Source organism: Orcinus orca, chromosome 16 (assembly GCF_937001465.1).
Source record: "Orcinus orca chromosome 16, mOrcOrc1.1, whole genome shotgun sequence".
NCBI classification, from domain to species: domain Eukaryota; kingdom Metazoa; phylum Chordata; class Mammalia; order Artiodactyla; family Delphinidae; genus Orcinus; species Orcinus orca.
Window position 1 is genome coordinate 29,896,311 of NC_064574.1, and position 19,090 is coordinate 29,915,400.

General features: G+C 41.2%; 1 protein-coding gene across 1 annotated transcript in view; it reads left to right on the top strand.

Annotated features, from left to right (window-relative positions):
* The first annotated feature begins 4,404 nt into the window (after positions 1-4,404).
* TMC2 (transmembrane channel like 2) overlaps positions 4,405-19,090 on the top strand; it is an 83,913-nt gene continuing 69,227 nt past the window's right edge. The window contains 2 exon segments of the mRNA XM_049699243.1: positions 4,405-4,441; positions 5,013-5,060. Coding sequence (XP_049555200.1) covers positions 4,408-4,441; positions 5,013-5,060 — 82 coding nt within the window. The 5' untranslated portion in view covers positions 4,405-4,407.

A 19,090-nucleotide genomic window follows, 5' to 3' on the forward strand; every position in this document is an offset into this window, starting at 1 on the left:
ATTCAGCTTCAGGGACTGGTTTGGATGGATGCAAATGACCAAAACTTGTGGGTGTGGCTGACCACCTGGGAAGGAGCACTCTGGGTGCTTCCGATGATGAGCCTTCTGTGTCTGTGAAGCTTTCAGAAATAGGCACCAGAATGAACTCTCCCCAAAGCCAGTGTGCGTGTGAGTGAAAAGAGCAGCTTAAAGAGGGAGTGAGCTCCCCAACCCTGGAGGTATTGGACTCATGCCCACAAGAACTCCTCTGTCCTCTAGCAGGAGGAAGACAAGGAGAAATCAGTATGGTGGGACATGAAGCCCATGCAGCGGAAGCAGCAGGAGGTGGACTGCAGGTGACGCCGAAACTCCCTGGTGTGGCTCCACCTGCTCTAACAAGGTTCTCCCCTGCTTGGGAAGAATGCTACCCACAGCCTAAGAAACATCACTAAGTGGAGAAGCCACTCTAACTGGGATCGGCTGCAGATTTTTGCAAGAGCTGTTCTTGGACTCTGGCTTGTGTTGAGTCCAGGTGCTTCCCTGCTGACAGGTGAGCAGAGTTTCTTGGCTAACCTGGCACTGGCCTTGGGATCTTCCTATAACAAGGAAGAGATAAGCCCTCTTTGCACAGCTGCCGAGGGCACAGAGGGGCATGGATAGAGAACATGGAGTGAGGGGAGGTAAACAAGGCCCAGTAGGGCCCAGAGCATGAAGCAGGCACCTCCCATGTGTGGGCAGTGGGACGCGCTCTCCATCTACTGGAGTTCTCTGGCCTGTGCAAGCTCCTTTACCTGCCTTCATCCATTTATCCCTCACAAGTCCCAGAAGGGGTCTTCTTATCCCCATTTTTCAGATGAGGAAACAGAGGCTCAGGAAGGATAAATAACATGTGTAAGTGATCTTGGAGAGACAGCAATGAGCGGTGGCTTGAAGTGAGATCTTAGTCCCCTGCCCAGGAATTGGACCTGGGCAGCCTGGATGAAAACCAGGAATCCTAGCCACTAGTCCACCAGGGGCTAGAGGCTAGAAGAAAAATTCCCCTGGCCCTTGCCTGCACTGAAAAATGCATTTCTCAAGGAGGCAAAAACTGTAAAAACAGGTATAAAGTTTATTATTAGAGATACAGCACAAGTGGGAGAGCACACAGAGAAACTGTTTAGTTAAGACAGAAGAAAGGCAGAGATGCACACCTGCAAAGAAAGGGTGTGGGCGTCATCCTCCCTAACGAGGAGGAGCGCAGTAAAGAGGCGATTAAGTCATTCATACAGGGCAGTTCTTCTGGATCTTTGTTTACCTTTGGCCAATTATCTGGTTTCTGTTTCCACACCTGCCCTGCCCTAGGGCCCTCCCCAACATGTGTGCACAACTTTTTTCCAAGATGGATTACAGCCTAGAGGCCTATGGGACGGCCTTGGTATCACCTATTCTGGGGTGGTGTCCCCTCCTTCTTAACCCCTGAGGAGCCTTCCTGCACATGTGCAATGTCTCCCTTGCCCCAAGGATGGGAAATATGTGACCTCTTGATCCTTTACTCAAACAGGGTTTAGCTCCTCTCTGTTCCTGTCATGACTGTTATCTTAAAGTGTCCTCAGGAGACAAAGCCTGGCTCTCTGCCCTGTTTCCCATCCAAGTACTAACCAGGCCCGACCCTGCTTAGCTTCCAAGATCAGGCGAGATCGGATGCATTCAGGGTGGTATGGCCGTAGACTAAAAGTTATGTTTTATGCGGCAGACATAATGAGGACTTCAAGCCCGGAGGCAGCATCTCAAGTAACCCTGAGAAAATTGCTCCGAGGAGGCGGGGTGGGGGAGGGGGGTGTGCCAGAATATATAGGAGTTTTGCAACAAAGGTCAGGTAGTCTGAGCATCAAAAGATTATTGTTAATTAAAGAAAACCAGATATCTCAAGTGAAGGAATTTAGTGCTTTTCTATGTAAGGGAAGATGCAAGAGTCTGGGCTCACTGAAATCATTCCTTTGATATGCACCTCAGCTATCTGGGGCCAGTATCCTGGGTTTTCTCATCCTGAGTTCCCTCAGGCTCACTGTTGGGAGTGGCTGCAGTCTGATGGCTGCTAGATGGCAGGTATTCTTTGTTTCTTTCCTGAGCTCCCTCAGGACTCAAGAGCTCAGCGTTGGAGGGCTACAATCACTGATGACAGTGACATCCTTTGTTTATTGATATGGCAGGCAATATTTTATTTCTCAGAGTGGTGCTGGGAAAACTGGACAGCTACATGTAAAAGAATGAAATTAGAACTTTCTCTAACACCACATGCAAAAATAAACTCAAAATGGATTAAAGATCTAAAAACCATAAACCAGAAACCATAAAACTCCTAGTGGAAAACATAGGCAGAACACTCTGACATAAATCATAGCAATATTTTTTTAGATCTGTCTCTTAAAGCAGAGGAAATAAGAAAAAAAAAACAACTAAACAAATGGGACCTAATTAAGCTTAAAACCTTTGCACAGCAAAGGAAACCATCAACAAAATGAAAAGACAAACTACAGAATGGGAGAAAATATTTCCAAATGATATGACTGATAAGGGGTTAATATCCAAAATATATAAACTGCTCATACAACTCAACAACAACAACAAAACAAATAACTCGATTAAAAAATGGACAGAAGACCTGAACAGACATGTTTTCAAAGAGGACATGCAGATGGCCAACAGGCACACGAAAAGATGCTCAGCATCACTAATCCTCAGGGAAATGCAAATCAAATCACCATGAGATATCACTTCACACCTGTCAAAATGGGTATCATCAAAAGAATACAAACAACAAACGTTGGCAAGGATGTGGAAAAAAGGGAACCCTCATACACTGTTGGTGAGAATGTAAATTGGTGCAGCCACTGTGGAAAACAGTATGGAGGTTTCTCAAAAAACTAAAAATAAAACTACCATATGACCCAGCAATTCCACTCCTGGGTATTTATCTTAAAGAAACAAAAACACTAATTCAAAAAGGTACATGCACCCCAATGTCCATCACAGCATTATTTACAACTGCCAAGATATGAAAGTAACCTAAGTGTCCAACAACAGATGAATGGATAAAGAAGATGTGGTATATATATATACAACAGAATACTACTCAGCCATAAAACAAATGAAATTTTGCCATTTGCAGCAACATGGATGGACTTGGAAGGATGCTAAGTGAAATAAGTCAAACAGAAATATATATAAGTCAGATATATGATATCGCTTATATGTGGAATCTAAAAAACACAACAAATGTGAATATAACAGAAAAAGAAACAGACTCACAGATATAGAGAACAAATTAGTGGTTACCAGTGTGGAGAGGGAAGTGGGGAGGGGCAATATAAGGGTAGGAGATTAAGCAGTACAAACTACTGTATATAAAATGAGCTACAAGGAAATATTGTACAACACAGGGAATATAGCCAATATTTTACAATAACTATAAGTGGAGCATAACCTTTAAAATTGTGAATCAGTGTATTGTGCACCTGTAACATATAATATTGTACATCAACTATATTTCAATTAAAAAAAGAAAAGAAAATGTCCGTGACTCCTACTGGGGACAAAATCACACATTTTTTGAGGGAAATGCTAAATTTCAGTTAAAGGCTAGAAAACATGAAGACGTAATGTTTTCCCCCATTCCTGTTCACAGACCCACAAAATTCCATCCATGACGCTCAGAGTGCCAGGGAACCCAGGTTAAGAACAGGGGATGCTGAGGGCTGTGATTACCTTTCAGACCGTTCCTCTGAAAGCCTGGTCATGGTTTTCAATGCAGCCAAATCTGCCTTTTCTGAAACCAGGCAGCAGTGGGAAGAGCTGGCGAGTGAGCAGGTATAGTGGGAGCAGGAACAGTTCATCAAAGTGGGCTCAGGACTCCTGTATCAGGATTCAGACCAGGACTCATGTGAATGCCCAGTGGTAGCCCTGGGAATCTGTATTTTAAATAGAAGCCCTGATGATAACTTTCACAAACATCCTAGAATTTCCCTGGTGCCTGTCCCAACCAGTGACTCAAGATAGAAGGAAAAAACCCTGGGATGAACCTCACACCTCCCCTGGCTGGAGTGCAAGTGGCAGCATTGCCGGGACATGAGCCAGCAGCTTCTGGCCCCTCCAGGGCCCCTCCGTGTGTAAGTGATGCCTGAAACGTGAGGCTACACCGCCCCTTTGCCGGGAAACCTGAGCAGAGGAGTGTGCAGCTGGATTGAAGGGCTGGGAACTCACCGCCTCCTGCCCTGCCTCTCTCCCAAACTTCACCCGCCTCCACATTCAATCTCAAACAAGCCAAGGAGCACTGGCTGCCAGGAAAGGAGGCCGGCCACCATGAGGGCCTCAAAACACCCTGGGCCGAAGGTGTGCGTGGATGAGCGAGCCTTGTGAGCCAGCCTGGGCGCCAAGCGAGCCCTGCAGACCATGAGCTGCCAGCTAAAGGGCCTTGGGGAGGAAGGTGAGTTTATCCTCATCTCTGCCCACTCCCAGGTCTCCTGGGCAGCAGGGGATGGGGAAGCAGACAGCGCCTTTGAGGCACAGGGACACAGGTTCGAGTGCAGGGCCTGCCGCTTGCTGGCTGAGCAGCCTCAGTCTGGTTATCCAAGCTCTCCCTGCCTCAGCTATGAAATGAAGGCAGCCATGGCCCCGTTGCAGGGCTGTTGGGGGGATTAAAAACGACCTGTCCTATGCCTGCGTTAACACTGAGCGACAGAAGCCATCAGAGCCCGTGGGGCTCTTTCAGCCGCCCCTGTCTTGGTTAGAGTCACCTTTCCTTAGCAATCCCTTCCACAGATTTCTCTGTCTATCTGTCTGTCTGGGGTTGTGGAGATATTCTGACCTCATGATTTTCCAGGGTGTCAAAGAAATGTCAGGACTGGGAACTCTGGAGCTTGTTGAGTTAGATAGCTGGAGCCTGGTTCCCTCTGAGGTGCTGTAAACCCTCTGAGGGTCCCCACAGTGAGATGGGGCAGTGCAGGGAAGGGGACTTTCCAGAGGTCAGTGGGTCATCCCTGTTGTATCTCTTACAGGAGGAGGTGGCGCGAGGGGGCGGGCGAAGAGCAGCTCTCCCGGCACAGGTGAGATGGGGTGAGGTGTCCCGGGGAGCCCCAAGGCCCAGCCAGCCACCAGCCTTCTCTTCCATGCTCCTGCTTCCCTCCCTCCCTCCCTGTCACCGTAAGGAGCCTCCCAATAACTGGGGAGGAGGCTGGGTGCTGCTCAGCACAGGAGTCAGGGGAGAGGCCCAGAGTTAGTGACGCTGAGCTAGCCTCAGGGAGCAGTGAACACTCACCAGCCTGGGAGGCCGGGCCTCCGTCCCAGGCAGCTGCTAGGAGGGGGAATCAGAGCTCACACGCAGGCCGCCTGACTGCAGAGGGCACACCCTTACCCTCCACAAAATACCAGCAGTGGTGGGTCACCTCCCCATCGGGAATGCAGACGCAGCTCCTCTGTGAGCCAGTGAAGGCTTCACCTGGAGGGGGCGACCTGCTCCACAAGGAGCTGAAGAGACAGCAGAAGTAACGGGGGAAGATTCTCCACTGCCAGGAGGGCAGGAGCCACATGAACGGGTCGGGCATCCTGCACTTCAGGTCAGGAGACATGTGGTTATGGTGCCCTTCTCGCATCCCACGCAGGGCCCTGCTTATAGGTGAGGAAGCAGAATCTCAGGAGGTGACGTACTTCTTGGTGGGGGTGGGAGTGCTGGGAGAGATCCTCTTACCTCATTCTGAGAGGGACTAGTCCTGGCCCCATGCTGGCACACGGTACGTGGAGGAGCTGGCCCCAGGATCCACCCCATCTGCCTCCTCTGCCCGGCCCTTCCTCTTGCACCTACTGCTCCCCCACTGCCAGGGTCCTGAGCCCTTGGTGAAGCAGCCCCGTGATGCGGGGGGTGTGGGGGCACCCAAGAGCAAGATGTGCAGGGGAGCCAGGGCTCTTGGGCAGGCGGGAGGAGCCATGGAGGCACCACTGACATCTCAACACTCCTTCCTATGCCCAGAGCTGCCCCATGGCCACTGTCCCTCCTCCCCACCACACCTGCCTCTGCATCCAGTCCTCACATCTCTCCAGAGTCTTGGGAGTGAGTGTGAGAAAGTGCACGGTGCTCAGTGGGGCTGGACCTATCCTCTAGAAGGGTCAGCTCCCTTGATGACACTGTGTGTAGGATGCTCGGGTCTGGTCCTCCACATTCCATTTCCCTGCTGTCTTCCAGTTGCTGTCCCGTCTGCACCCATCCTGACTCCCCCTCCGCTACCCCTGAAGGGGTGGGCCTTGTGGGGGTCACCTGTGGGCGAATGGTCCTTGAGCAGGACTGAAATGGAAAGTTATTTTGCCGAAAACACAAACCTTTTTCTACTGAAATATGCCACGTACACACCCCTCCCCGCCCTTGCCATCTTCCCTTCTGCATAGAAAAGAGGAAGTGATTCAAAATTTTAACTTCAGGGACCCAAATGGTCAAGGGACGCAGTGAAGTTCAATAATGGGAATCTGTTAAATGAACTGGAACACAATTACATAAAGATTTCCATTTTAAATCTCCTGTGGAGTCACCTCTGAGGGACCTAAATCCTATACCTTCAGCTTATGTTCTACAAGAAGGAAAAAAATGTCTGAGAATACAAAGTTTGTTTCTCAAAATAATTACAATTTTTTATTCTATTATTTGAAAAGGAGGATCAGAATTCTCCCTCCTCTTGTATCATTTAGTGAACATACTTAACTGTTAAGAGTTGAAGGGTGAGCCAGACCCACTGTGTCTTCCAGCTTCTCTATTTTCCTTTCAGCCTATTTTTTGCTCTGAATTTTCTGACTTGAGTCAGGTGCATAAACGTGAGGAAGCCTTTAAGTGTAAACGAGTGCATTCGGGGCTTGGAAGTCTTCCTAATGTGACAGCTGCCTTCCTAGCTCCTAAATTATGCATTACGTGGAGTCTATTGAAAACTGACTATGAAAGAAAAACTAAAAAAGCAGCTTGCTTTCTGTGTAAAAGAGGTTGGGGAAGATTGAAAGACAAATTCTGGCTTGCTTTCCACATTCCACATGAATTCCATTCAGTTGGGAAATGAGATTACAACAGGAATTACAGCTTGGAAAAAATATGTAAACCACCAAGTTACATCTACGGTGCTTGGAAGAATGCCTGGTACAGTTCATTACCAAAGAGAAAACTGTTTCTTAGCTGACTGAGGATACACAGTTCAGAAGAGGATACAAACGTATATTGACTTTCTTACTCAGTCTTGTCAAGCAATATGGAACTGGTCTTTGATGACCATGAGACTCTTCTCCTTAATCCCTTGCCCACCCTTTCTGTTCCTCTGCCCTCTCTGAGAGCCTAGCTCAGTTCTAGAGCTCTTCCCTGGGATCACAGCTGTGGTGGCACACACTTTTTCACACTTGCTCCCATGTCTTTGGAGGAAGTAGATTTGTTTCTGGCCAAAGCCTTTCAGACCATGGGAAAGAGCATCTGTAGGACAAACCCATCTTTCATGGCTAATACTGAACAGCTTCTTAACTTGGATGAGTTACTATCACACTTAAATAATTTGTTGTTACATTGTCTTACCAAAACACTCTTCCCATAGAAAGTGAGAAGGAGAAGACATTAGGGTAGGAGTGGGTGAAGAAAACCTACCCTGCCACACATGCGCTCACCTGTCTTTGAGTCTGTAACTAGCACTCAGTACTTTTCAGTGTACTTACACCAGGTGTCTCATCAGACCCTGCAGTCATTGCAGCAATTGGAAACCAAGTTCCAAAGACATGGAGATTGTTAATGGTGGAGTCAGACCCTTGCTTGATGCCTCTTCTTGCCTTCACAATAAGTGAAGCAACCACAGCAAACATGCTCATGGGGTCTGCCCCACAGTGACTGGGAACCACTGTCCCCACCCTCAACAGCCTCTTCAATGCTGCTAGCATCATCCTTTGATGCAGATCACATCCGGTCGATGCTCCAGTATTACACTCTCTCCCTCCAGATTTCCCCCTGCTCCCCAAGGGTATGTACTGCTCTCTGGGCAACTTCCTCTCTCCATGCTCCCTGCCCCAGCACCAACCACACCCGAGACTCAACTCTGCCCTGGTCACCCATGCCCCAGACCTCTTGGCATTTTCACTGGAGTCCTTCAAGCCCCCGTTTACTTTGCCCAGAATCCCCCCACCTCACTATCACCACTACCCCTCTCTATCTCAACCCCTTTCTTCTCTTGTCAAACTCATGTTCATCCTTTAAGACTCAGAGGAAACATCAGTTCTTGGTGAAGCATTTCCAACCATCCCAACCATAATTCATCACTCTCCCTCTGTAGTTCCAAGATCTTTTTTTATTTAGTCCACCTTTCATTCCTTCTTTAAAAAAAAAATACGTTCATCTAAGTTATTGTCAAGAGCTGGCTCCCTAAATATCACCAACAGGCCTGTTGATAAGACAAAGCCGATTTATTGCTTACAGCAAGCAAAGTCTTGACAATATCTCAGAGAGGGGAAGGTAAGTCAGAATTTATTAAGAAATGAACGTTTGATTTAGGATAGGACTTCCAAAGTGACAGCTTGATTAGGATTGGGTAAGAATCACAATATAACAATCCACAATAAACAGCAAGGCCAGGATTTTGAAGCAAAGCATTGAAAAAAATCTTAGGAAGCAAATTAGAGTCTGTTATGCTTTCCACTGCAGAGCTGATGGGTCTTTGGGAAAATTCTGTAATAAGCAATCAAGCCATTTGCTGGTCAGGAGTTTCCTGGAAAAATAAAGTCATGCTAACGAAGATAGAGGCATAGCACAACATCATCTTCATATAGACACTAATGTGTAGTTGGGCTTCTCCATGTCCAGGCTGAATGTGGGGAAATGGCTTCAGTTCTCAGTTTGTCTTTCTGGTCATTCTTCATCCTGAGCTGAAGGACTGACCATCAATATCTGAGAGTATCAATTCGGATCTTCAGTGCTGTTTGAGGTGTCATAATTGCATGTCAATTGTCTGCTGAAAAGTTGTTCTGCTGGTGGTCCTTTCAACCTGTGTATCAGGTTTTCCAGTTCTTTTTGAGGGATGACCCTTTGCTGGATCATTTGACGCACAGCAGCTGTGTAATAGAATTCAAAACTCTGGAGATCACACATCTGAACACGGGAATGCAGAAAAATACTAAGAGGATTATGACCAGAGTTTATATAGCCCACTTTTCAGCCAGGAGCCAAGAGTGCCCAGACTGAACAAGAACACAGATCTCATGCCCAAACTGATGTGTCCACAGAACTACATATGGGGTCATTAGACATATAACCCAGTTTTATGATATCTTCATTTACTACCTGGATCTTTTTAGTAATGTTAAAGATCTCTGAGAGGTCTGCAGGAATGTGAGTACAATATTCTTCCCCTGAAACAGCTCATATTACCCTTGAGAGGTCAATACTATATCTAAAGCAGCTCTGTTCTAACCTCTAAGGAGATATATTCTACGGCCTTCGTGGCATTGCCTGAGTCCTGCTGCTTTTTTCTCTCAATCATAAGGTTCACCCTACTATCTGGGCCTCTTGTAAAGTATAAAATGAAGAGTACTGAGGAGAGAAGAAAGAAATCCAGAATTCCCCTAGAGTAGTTAGGGTTTCAGTTCTGGAATCAGGGCCAGTTTTTCTCCTTTTTCAATGAAACTATAAGCTGATCTCTTTTTCCTAGAGGACAAACCAATGGGCCAAAATGGAGCCTGGGTAATGTCAAAGGCAATCTTGAGAGTCAGTATTAGTATACCAACGTAATAAGTTCCTGTCCAATTTGTGGGTAGTAGCCAGCAGGTTTCTGTGCCAGATTCAATACCAGTCATTGAGGGCCACCCAGTGACCTGCTTTTGGCCAACTGATTTCTTACAAGGAACTGGGACCAAGGGAAGCTGGTTGGCTCCCAAGGCTCCTTTTCGCCAGTTCATGGGTGAATTGTAGCTGGGAATTAGTCATTCCAAGGAGTGATTAAGGATGCAAACAGCAATATTAGAAACAGGGATTATAAGTAACACAGTTAAAAGTAGCCTTAAGTGAGTGAGAGGATAGAAGATAGGTAAAAGAATAGAAAACAGAGGAATACAGATCGTAAACTAACAATCTGTGGTCTTGTTCTGTGGATCTTGGGCTCAGCTGTGTACATTCGAAGGCTGCTGCTTCAGGGTGGCTCCTAAGAACCTTCAGCCTGAGGTCACCATTAGGGACAATCTTCCAGTAATTTGAGGATAGTTTATGTCTCTTTAGTTGAAGGACATGAATTCAAGAACCAACCTACTTAAGCATTTCACTGCTTTGCTAGTTGTTAACAGTACCTGACAGAGTCCTTCCAGTCAGGGTTCTGAGACAGTCCTTTGATGAAGACAAAAACTCTGGCCTACAGCTGAGGTTTCAAGGAAGCTTTGGGGTAAAACAAATAGTCTCTGTAGGTAACAGGAACTTCAAATGGCTGTGGTTAACTTATTACTGATAGCTGTCAAAAGTGAAATATTTCATAATGGTAATGAAATTGACAAGGAAATTTAGTTGTTTCTGTAGCACACAAAACAAACACAATTAAGGCAATCTAAAAGTTTTGAACAGAATGTCTATAATAGTTAAGCATGTCTTTATAGACAATGAACATTATATCAGATTCATAAAGATGGTTAAACAGATAAAGATATCTTGAGGTATAAAACAATTTTAAAAAGACATATACATAATATACCAAAACATATTAAGCATGTAAGAAAAATATATCAAGACTATATCAAGTAAAGAGATTCGGTAGATCTGGAGTAGGTCCTAAGTATGCATATGTTAATAAAACTCCATAGGTAAGTCTGATGTTCATCTCCAGTTGAACAGCACTGGCCTTAAAAATACTAGATTCAAATTTTAAAAGATTGTTATCAAATAAACATTTTAAATGATAACTGAATTATGACTGATAATTATAGCATTGCCTAACATGAGAAAATCATCATCAGGACTCTGATAAATAGAAACCAATCCTGGCAGCAAAGGCATTGAAAAATCTCTAGGAGCAACCCATAGAGCATACAATTGCTGAAATATTTAACATTTGACCTATACCAGTTTAACCTAGAAAAGGCTAAGCATCTCTTCTGATTTGACACCACTTCCCATGAAACTCCAACAGTAACATATCAAATAATCCTAACTGCTTCTGGCACCTTTCTTTTTTAAGAGATGGAAAAACAAATCTTTGTGACTTCCCAGGGCCCTCTAGGAAATCACAAAGAAAGTTTTAGATACAAAAGATATTCTGAAAGTTATTTTACTTCATTTTACACTTACGAGTCAATCTTAGAAACAAAAATGAAATCAAAATTTTTCAGATTTGATGGGAATTCCCTGGCGATCCGGTAGTTAGGACTTGGCGCTTTCACTGCGGTGGCCCGGGTTCAATCCCTAGTTGGGGAACTGAGATCCGGCAAGCCATGCAGCACTGCCAAAAAAAAAAAAAAGCTCTCAGATTTGAACACAAGATAGGATCATGGATGCCTTAGAAACAATATTTGGCTACTCATTTGAAAGTGACAAAAAAAACTTTGAAAAATATACTTAGAGGGTAACATGATCACCTACCAAGAACCTTAGCACTTCATAAGTGAGGAAGCTTTGTTTTCCTAAATAATCAAAGCCATAATAAAGCCAACACAAAGAATTATTGTGGGAAGACTCAGAATCTTTGCTATATAGTCAGATAAAGGATGGGGGGGTGCTTTATATCATAAATGAAGGCAACTAACAGTAAACTATAAAAATAAACAGAAACAAGCCCATCAAAACTGAGCAGATTTTGTTAGGATTTTAACAGGTTTCATAGCTTCTCAGACTCATTATTTACTCACCTATAATCCAAGGCTAGTAAAATTCCCTTTCCATGAACCTTCTGCTATTTTCTATATCCATTCAGGTTTTGTCCTTCACCATGCTCCATTCACTCTGCAACAGCCTGTCATTTCATTTTAGGGCAAACCTATTCCTTCTCCCTTAACAAAAACACATTTTTCACTTTGCATACAAAGTTGTGCCTTTCTGTCAAGACTAATCATAGTAGAGTCTCACTGAATTATAACCGTTAACTGAAGGAACTTCTATCTCACAGAATAAGCTGGGAAGATGGATAATTGTCAGCTGTCACACATCAGCACTTTAGACTAGCAGAACTCATGAGTACACATAACACAACTTTCTGCAAACAAACACACCCCACACATAATTTTTCAAAGGGACAGAAATGTACATGTTCATTTACAGACACAAAGATATTACTTCTAGGTAGCATATTTTTTAAAAAGAAGCAAAAGGATACAAACTTAAAATCTTGCTTAGTAATCAATGTTTCAGAATTTCATCTTACTTAGAAATGATCTAGGCATCCAATGAATACCATTAGCTCAATTTAGTATCAGTCCAAAGTTTCAAGATACCTATAAATCTTGGAAATTAATCTTGCAGCTGGAATACTATAAAACATAAATCTATTGAAATCAAATGTTCAGAATGATGAATCAATTTAATTAAGCACAAATTTATGTATTTCATAATCTTAAACTTTAAGTAGAAGTATCACTAGCATATTTAATCAATGAACCTATATAAGTTTAGGATACCTAAGTAGAATAAAAGTATAATCTTGTGTTGTATTTAATGCTGAAAAATCAAAGAAGGCATGTTTCTTTTTATTAAACCAGACATAATAAACTAGTTCATTTGCCAAATTTTTACCAAATTTCTACGATTTTTTGGAATATTTAATTTATATAAACACATTGATATCTTATAAACAAATCAAATGAGCTCCTTTAATCTTTAGAGAAACTTCTCCTTTAGATGTCCCTTGGAGCATCTCATTGATCAATGATTTCATTTTTTAATAGATGTTATCTTTTAGAATAACTTTAGATTTACAGGAAAATTGCACAGAATATACAGAGTTCCCATATATAATCTTCCTTCCTCCTCTCACCCCAGCTTTCCCTATTATTAACATCTTGCATTAGTGTGTTATATTTGTTACAATTGATGAACCAATATTGATGCATTATTATCAACTAAAGTCTACAGTTTACGTTAGGGTTCACTCCTTGTGTTGTACATTCTATGGTTTTTTTTCCTTTTTTTTAAATTGAAGTATAAAACAATCTATGGGTTTTAACAAATCCACCATTACAGTATCATACAGAATGATGTGCCTTAAAAATGTCCCTCCTCTTTCCCCTGCCCTCCTGGCAACCACTGATCTTTTATCATCGCCATAGTTTTCCCTTTTCCAGAATGTCATATGGTTGCAATCATACAGTATGTAGCCTTTTCAATCTGTCTTCTTTCAGTTAGGAATATGATAGGAATATGAATTGAAGGTTCCTCCATGTTTTTGTGGGTTTTCTTGGCCACGCTGCATTGCATGCGGGACAGATCCCCCACCAGGGACCAAACCCACGCCCCCTGGAGTGGAAGCGTGGAGTCTTAACCACTGGACCTCCAGGGAGGTCTCGGTTCTGCCACGTTTTTTCATGGCTTGATAACTCATTTCATTTTAACACTGAGTAATATTCCACTGTCTGTATGTATCACAGTTTGTTTATGCAGTCACCCATTGAAGGACATCTTGGTTGCTTCCAATTTTTGGCAAATATAAAGCTGATATAAACATTTTTAGGTATTTTGTGTGGACCTAAGTTTTCAATTCATTTGGGTAAACATCTAGGAGTACAATTGCTGCATCATAGGGTAAACCTACGTTGAGCATTTTAAGAAACTGCCAAACTGTCTTCCAAAGTGGCTGTACCATTTTGTATTCCTATTAGAAATAAATGATAGTTGTGGCCGTTCTACATCCTCACCAGCAATTGGTGCTGTTAGTCTACTGAATTTTAGTCATTCTGGTAGCTGTGTAGTAGTATCTTCTTGTTTTAATTCGCAGTTCCCTGATGACATGTGATAACATTTTTTCATATGCCTATCTCCCATCTGTATATTTTCTTTGGTTAAGTATCTGTTCAGGTATTTTGTCCACTTTTTTTTATTGAGTTTTTCTTACTGTTGAGTTTTAATAGTTCTTTGTGTATTTGTGTACAAATTCTTTGTTGAATATGTGTTTTACAAATATTTTCTTCCAGCATATGGCTTGTATTTTCATTTTCTTCTTAACAGTGTCTTTTTTTTTTTTTTTTTTTTTTTTTGCGATACGCGGGCTTCTCACTGCTGTGGCCTCTCCTGTTGCGGAGCACAGGCTCCGGATGTGCATGCTCAGCGGCCATGGCTCACGGGCCCAGCCGCTCCGCTGCATGTGGGATCTTCCCGGACCGGGGCACGAACCCGTGTCCCCTGCATCAGCAGGTGGACTCCCAACCACTGAGCCACCAGGGAAGCCCCTTAACAGTGTCTTTTGCAGAGCAGAACTTTTAAATTTTAATAAAGTCCAACTTATCAAATTTTTCTTTCACAGATCATGCTTTAGGTGTTTAAAAAGTCTTTCAAAACTCAAGATCACTTAGATTTTCTCTTATGTTACCTACTAGGAGTTTTATAGTTTTGCGTTTTACATTTAGATCTATGATTCATTTTGAGTTTATTTTTGTGAAAGGTATAAGGTCTGTGTCTAGATTTTTTTTTCTTGACATATGATGTGATGTTCAGTTGTTCCAGTACCATTTTGGGAATTGCCTTTCCTCCTTTGTCAAAGATCAGTTGGCTATATTTGTGTGAGTCTATTCCTGGGCTCTCTATTCTGGTCCATTGATCTATTTGTCTATTCTTTCACTGATATCACACTGCCTTGTTACTGTAGCTTTACAGTAAGTCTTGAAGTTGGGTAGTGTCAGTCCTTCAACCTTGTTCTTCTCTTATGTTGGCTATTCTGGATCTTTTGCTATTCCATATAAACTTTAGAATAAATGTATCAAAATTCACAAAATGACTCATTGATATTTTGATTGGGACTGTGTTGAATCTATTGATGAAATTGGGAAGAGCTGACATCTCAGTAATATTGAGGCTTCTTATCCATGAACATAAAATAGCTCTCCATTTATTCAGATATTTGATTTCTTTCATCAGAGTTTTGTAGTTTTCCTCATATAGACCTCACATAGTTTGTTAGATTTATACCTAAGTATTTCATTTTTTGGTACTAACGTAAATGATGTTTTGTTTTTAATTTCAATTCCAATTTTCTCATTGCTGGTATATAAGACTTTGGCACATTAAATTCTTTTTTTAAAGCAGCAATAAATATTTATCATCACATACAGTTTCTGTGGGTCAGAAATCTGAGGATGGTTAGCAATGTGGTTCTGACCCCTGATCTCTCAAGAGGGAGTGGGTGAGATGGTGGCTGGAGCTGCAGTCTCATCTGAAGGCTTGGCTAGGGCTGGAGTATCTGCTCCAGTCACATGGCTGTTGGCAAGATGATGCTGGCCAATGGCAGGAGGCCTCAGTTCCTCCCCACATCGACATCCTCCTAGAGTTGTTTGAGCATTCTCACAACATGGTGGCCGGCTTCCCTCAGAGCAAATGAGCCGGTTGCTTGGGGGTTCCTCCCATCTTCCTGGGCATCAAGGTCCCCCACCAGCGTCCGGCAGGCACCCTAGTTGTGGGGAGATGCAAACTCCACGTCTTCCCACACAGCCATCTTGACTCGCCCCCGCACCACCCGCCCCGGCACATTTGCTTTGCATTCTGCAGCCTTGCTATAATCACTTTTTAGTTCTAGGAAGGTTTTTTGTGGATTCATTGAGATTTTCTACATAGATAATAATATAATCTGTAAACAAAGACAGTTCTATTTCTTCCTTTCCAATCAGTATACCTTTTATTTCTTTTTCTTGTTTTATTGCATTAGCTGGGACTTCCAGTAAAATGTTGAATATGTAAGAGGGAACATCCACATCTTGTTCCCAATCTGAGGGGGAAAGTATATAGTTTCTCACCATTAACTGTGATATTAGCTGTAGGTTTTTTGTAAAAATTCTTTATCAGGTTGAGGAAGTTCCCATCTACTTTTAGTTTGCCGAGAGGTTTTATTATGAATAGGTGTTGTATTTTTTCAAATGCTTTTTCTGAATCTATTGATATGATCATATTGATATGATCATGTCATTACCATGTTGGTATGATGGATTATACTAATTGATTTTCTAATATTGAATCAGTCTTGCACACCTGGAATAAATCCCACTTGGTTGTGGTATGTTATTCTTCATATATATATTTTTGTTTTGTTTTGTTTTGTTTCTTTTGCCATGCCATGCAGCTTGTGGGATCTCAGTTCCCTGACCATGGATTGAACCCTGGCCATGGCAGTGAAAGCCTGGAATCCTAACTACTAGGCCACCAGGGAACTCTCAATTTGCTAATGTTTTATTGAGGATGTTGACATCTATGTTCATGAGGGATATTGATCTGTAATTTTCCTTCTGTGTAATGTTTTTGTATAGTTTTGGTATTAGGGTAATGCAAGCTTCATAAAATGAGTTGGGAAGTATTCCCTAATAGAAATTTTATGGAAGAGATTGTAAAGAAATTATATTTTTTCTTTAAACATTTGGTGGAATTCACTAGTGAAACCATCTGGGCCTGGTTTTGGGTTTGTTTGGTTGGTTTTTGGCTTGGGTTCTTTTTGTTTGTTTAAGATTAATTGTTGATTCAATTTCTTAAATAGATATAGGCCTATTCAAATTACCTATTTTTTCTTGTATGAGTTTTGGTAAATTGTGTCTTTCTAGGAATTTGTCTATTTCATCCAAGCTGTCAGATTTATAAGCATCAAGTTTTTCATAATATTCCTTTACTACCCTTTTAAAGTCCATGTGATAATAGTGATAACTACTCTTTCATTTCTGATATTAGAAATTTGTGTTTTCTCACTTTTCTCCTTGGTTTTCCAGACTAGAGGTTTATCAATATTACTGCTCTTTAAAAAAAAAAAAAAAAAAAAGCTTTTGGTTTCATATTTTCTCCATTGCTTTCCTATTTTAATTTTCATTGATGTCTTGTTCTAATTTTCATTATTTCTTTTCTTCTGCTTAGTTTGGATTTAATTTGCTCTTCTAGTTTCACAAGGTGGAAGCTTAGATTATAGATTTTTAAGTGTCTTCTAATGTATGTATTCAGTACTACAATTTCTCTCTAAGCACTCCTTTTGCTGCATCCACAAATTTTGATAAGTTTTATTTTCATTTAAATTTAATTCAAAGTATTTAAAAATTTCTCTTGAGACTTCTTCTTTGTCCCATGTGTTATTTAAAAATGTGTTGTTCCATCTTCAAATATTTTGGTATTTTCCAGTTATTTTTCTGTTACAGATTTCTAGTTTAATTCCATTGTGATCTGACCTCATACTTTGAATAATTTCTATTCTTTTAAATTTGTTAACATATGTTTATGGGCCAGAATGTTGTCTATCTCGGTGAATGTTCCATGTGAGCTCAAGAAGAATGTATGTTCTGCTGTTGTTGGATGAAGTGTTTTATAAATGTCAATTAGATCCAGTTGATTGATGGTGCTGTTCAGTTCAATTATGTCCTTACTGATTTTCTGCCTACTGTATCTTTCAATTACTGATAGAGGTGTGTTGAAGTCTCCAACTATTGTAGTGGATTTGTCCATTTCTCCTTGCAGTTTTATCAGATTTTGCTTCACATATTTTGGTGCTCTGTTGTTAGGTGCAAACATATGAGAGATTATTTTGTCTTCTTGGAGAAATGACCTCTTTATCATTATGTAATGCCCTACTTTATCCCAGGTTATTTTCCTTGCTTTGAAATCTGTTTGTCTGAAATTAGTACAGTTACTCTAGCTTTCTTTTGTTTAGTGTTAGCATGATATTTTTTTCTCCATCCCTTTACTTCTAGTTTATATGTGTCTTTATATTTAAAGTAGATTTCTTGTAGACAACATATAGTTGTCTTTTTTTATCCACTTTGACAATCTCTGTCTTTAATTGCTTCATTTAGACTATTGACATTTAAAGTGATTATTGATATAGTTGGATTAATATTTACCATATTTTTTGCTGTTTCTATTCACTGCCCTTGTTTTTTGTTCCTATTCTTGTCTTCCACTCTTGTTCTGTGTTTTGATTGAGCATTTTATATGATTCCAATTTCTCTCCTTTTTTAGCATATTATACTAAATACTACATTTTTCACTTTTTTTAGCACTAGAGTTTGCAGTATACATTAACAACTAAGCCAAGTCCACTTTCAAGTAACACTATACCTCTTCATGGGTAGTGCAGGTACTTTATAACAGAGTCTTCCCAATTCCTCCTTCCCATCCTTTTAACATTGCTGTCATTCATTTCACTTATCCATTAGCTATAATCATCTAATATATTGTTGCTATTATTATTTTAAAACTCTTATCTGTTAGATTAAAAGTAAGAAACATAAATGATTTTATACGTCATTTGTTTGTTCGTTCTTGAATGCTCTTTCTTTACTTATATCCAAGTTTCTGACCTACATCATTTTCCTTCTCTCTGAAGAACTTATCATTTCTTTTTTTTTTTTTGAACTTATCATTTCTTTCAAGGCAAGTCTGGTCAATTTTTGTTTGTCTCAGAAAGTCTTTATTTCTCCTTTATGTTTGAAGAATAATTTTGCTGGATACAAAGTTCTAGACCATGGGGTTTTGTTTTTTTTTTTTCCTTTCAGCACTTTAAAATATTCCACTTCACTCTCTTCTTGCTTGTGTGGTTTTTGAAGAGAAATCATATAATTCTTATCCTTGTTTCTCTAGAGGTAAAATGAGTTTTTTTCTTCCCCCTTCTGGCTTCTTTCAAGATTTTTTCTCTGTCTTTGATTCTTTGTAATTTTAATACAATATACTAGGTGGAGATTTTTTGACATTTGTCCTTGTTGGTGTTCTCTGAGCTTCCTGGATCTGTGGTTTGGTGGCTGTCATTGATTTTAGACAATTTTCAACCATTATTACTTCAAATATTTCTTCTATTCCTTTCTCTCTTTCTTCTCCTTCTGGTATCCCCATTACTCTATGTTACACATTTTGTAATTGTCTCACAGTTCTTTGGATGTTTTGTTCTGTCTTTTTATCCTTTTTTCTATTTGCTTTTCAGTTTGGGAAGTTTCT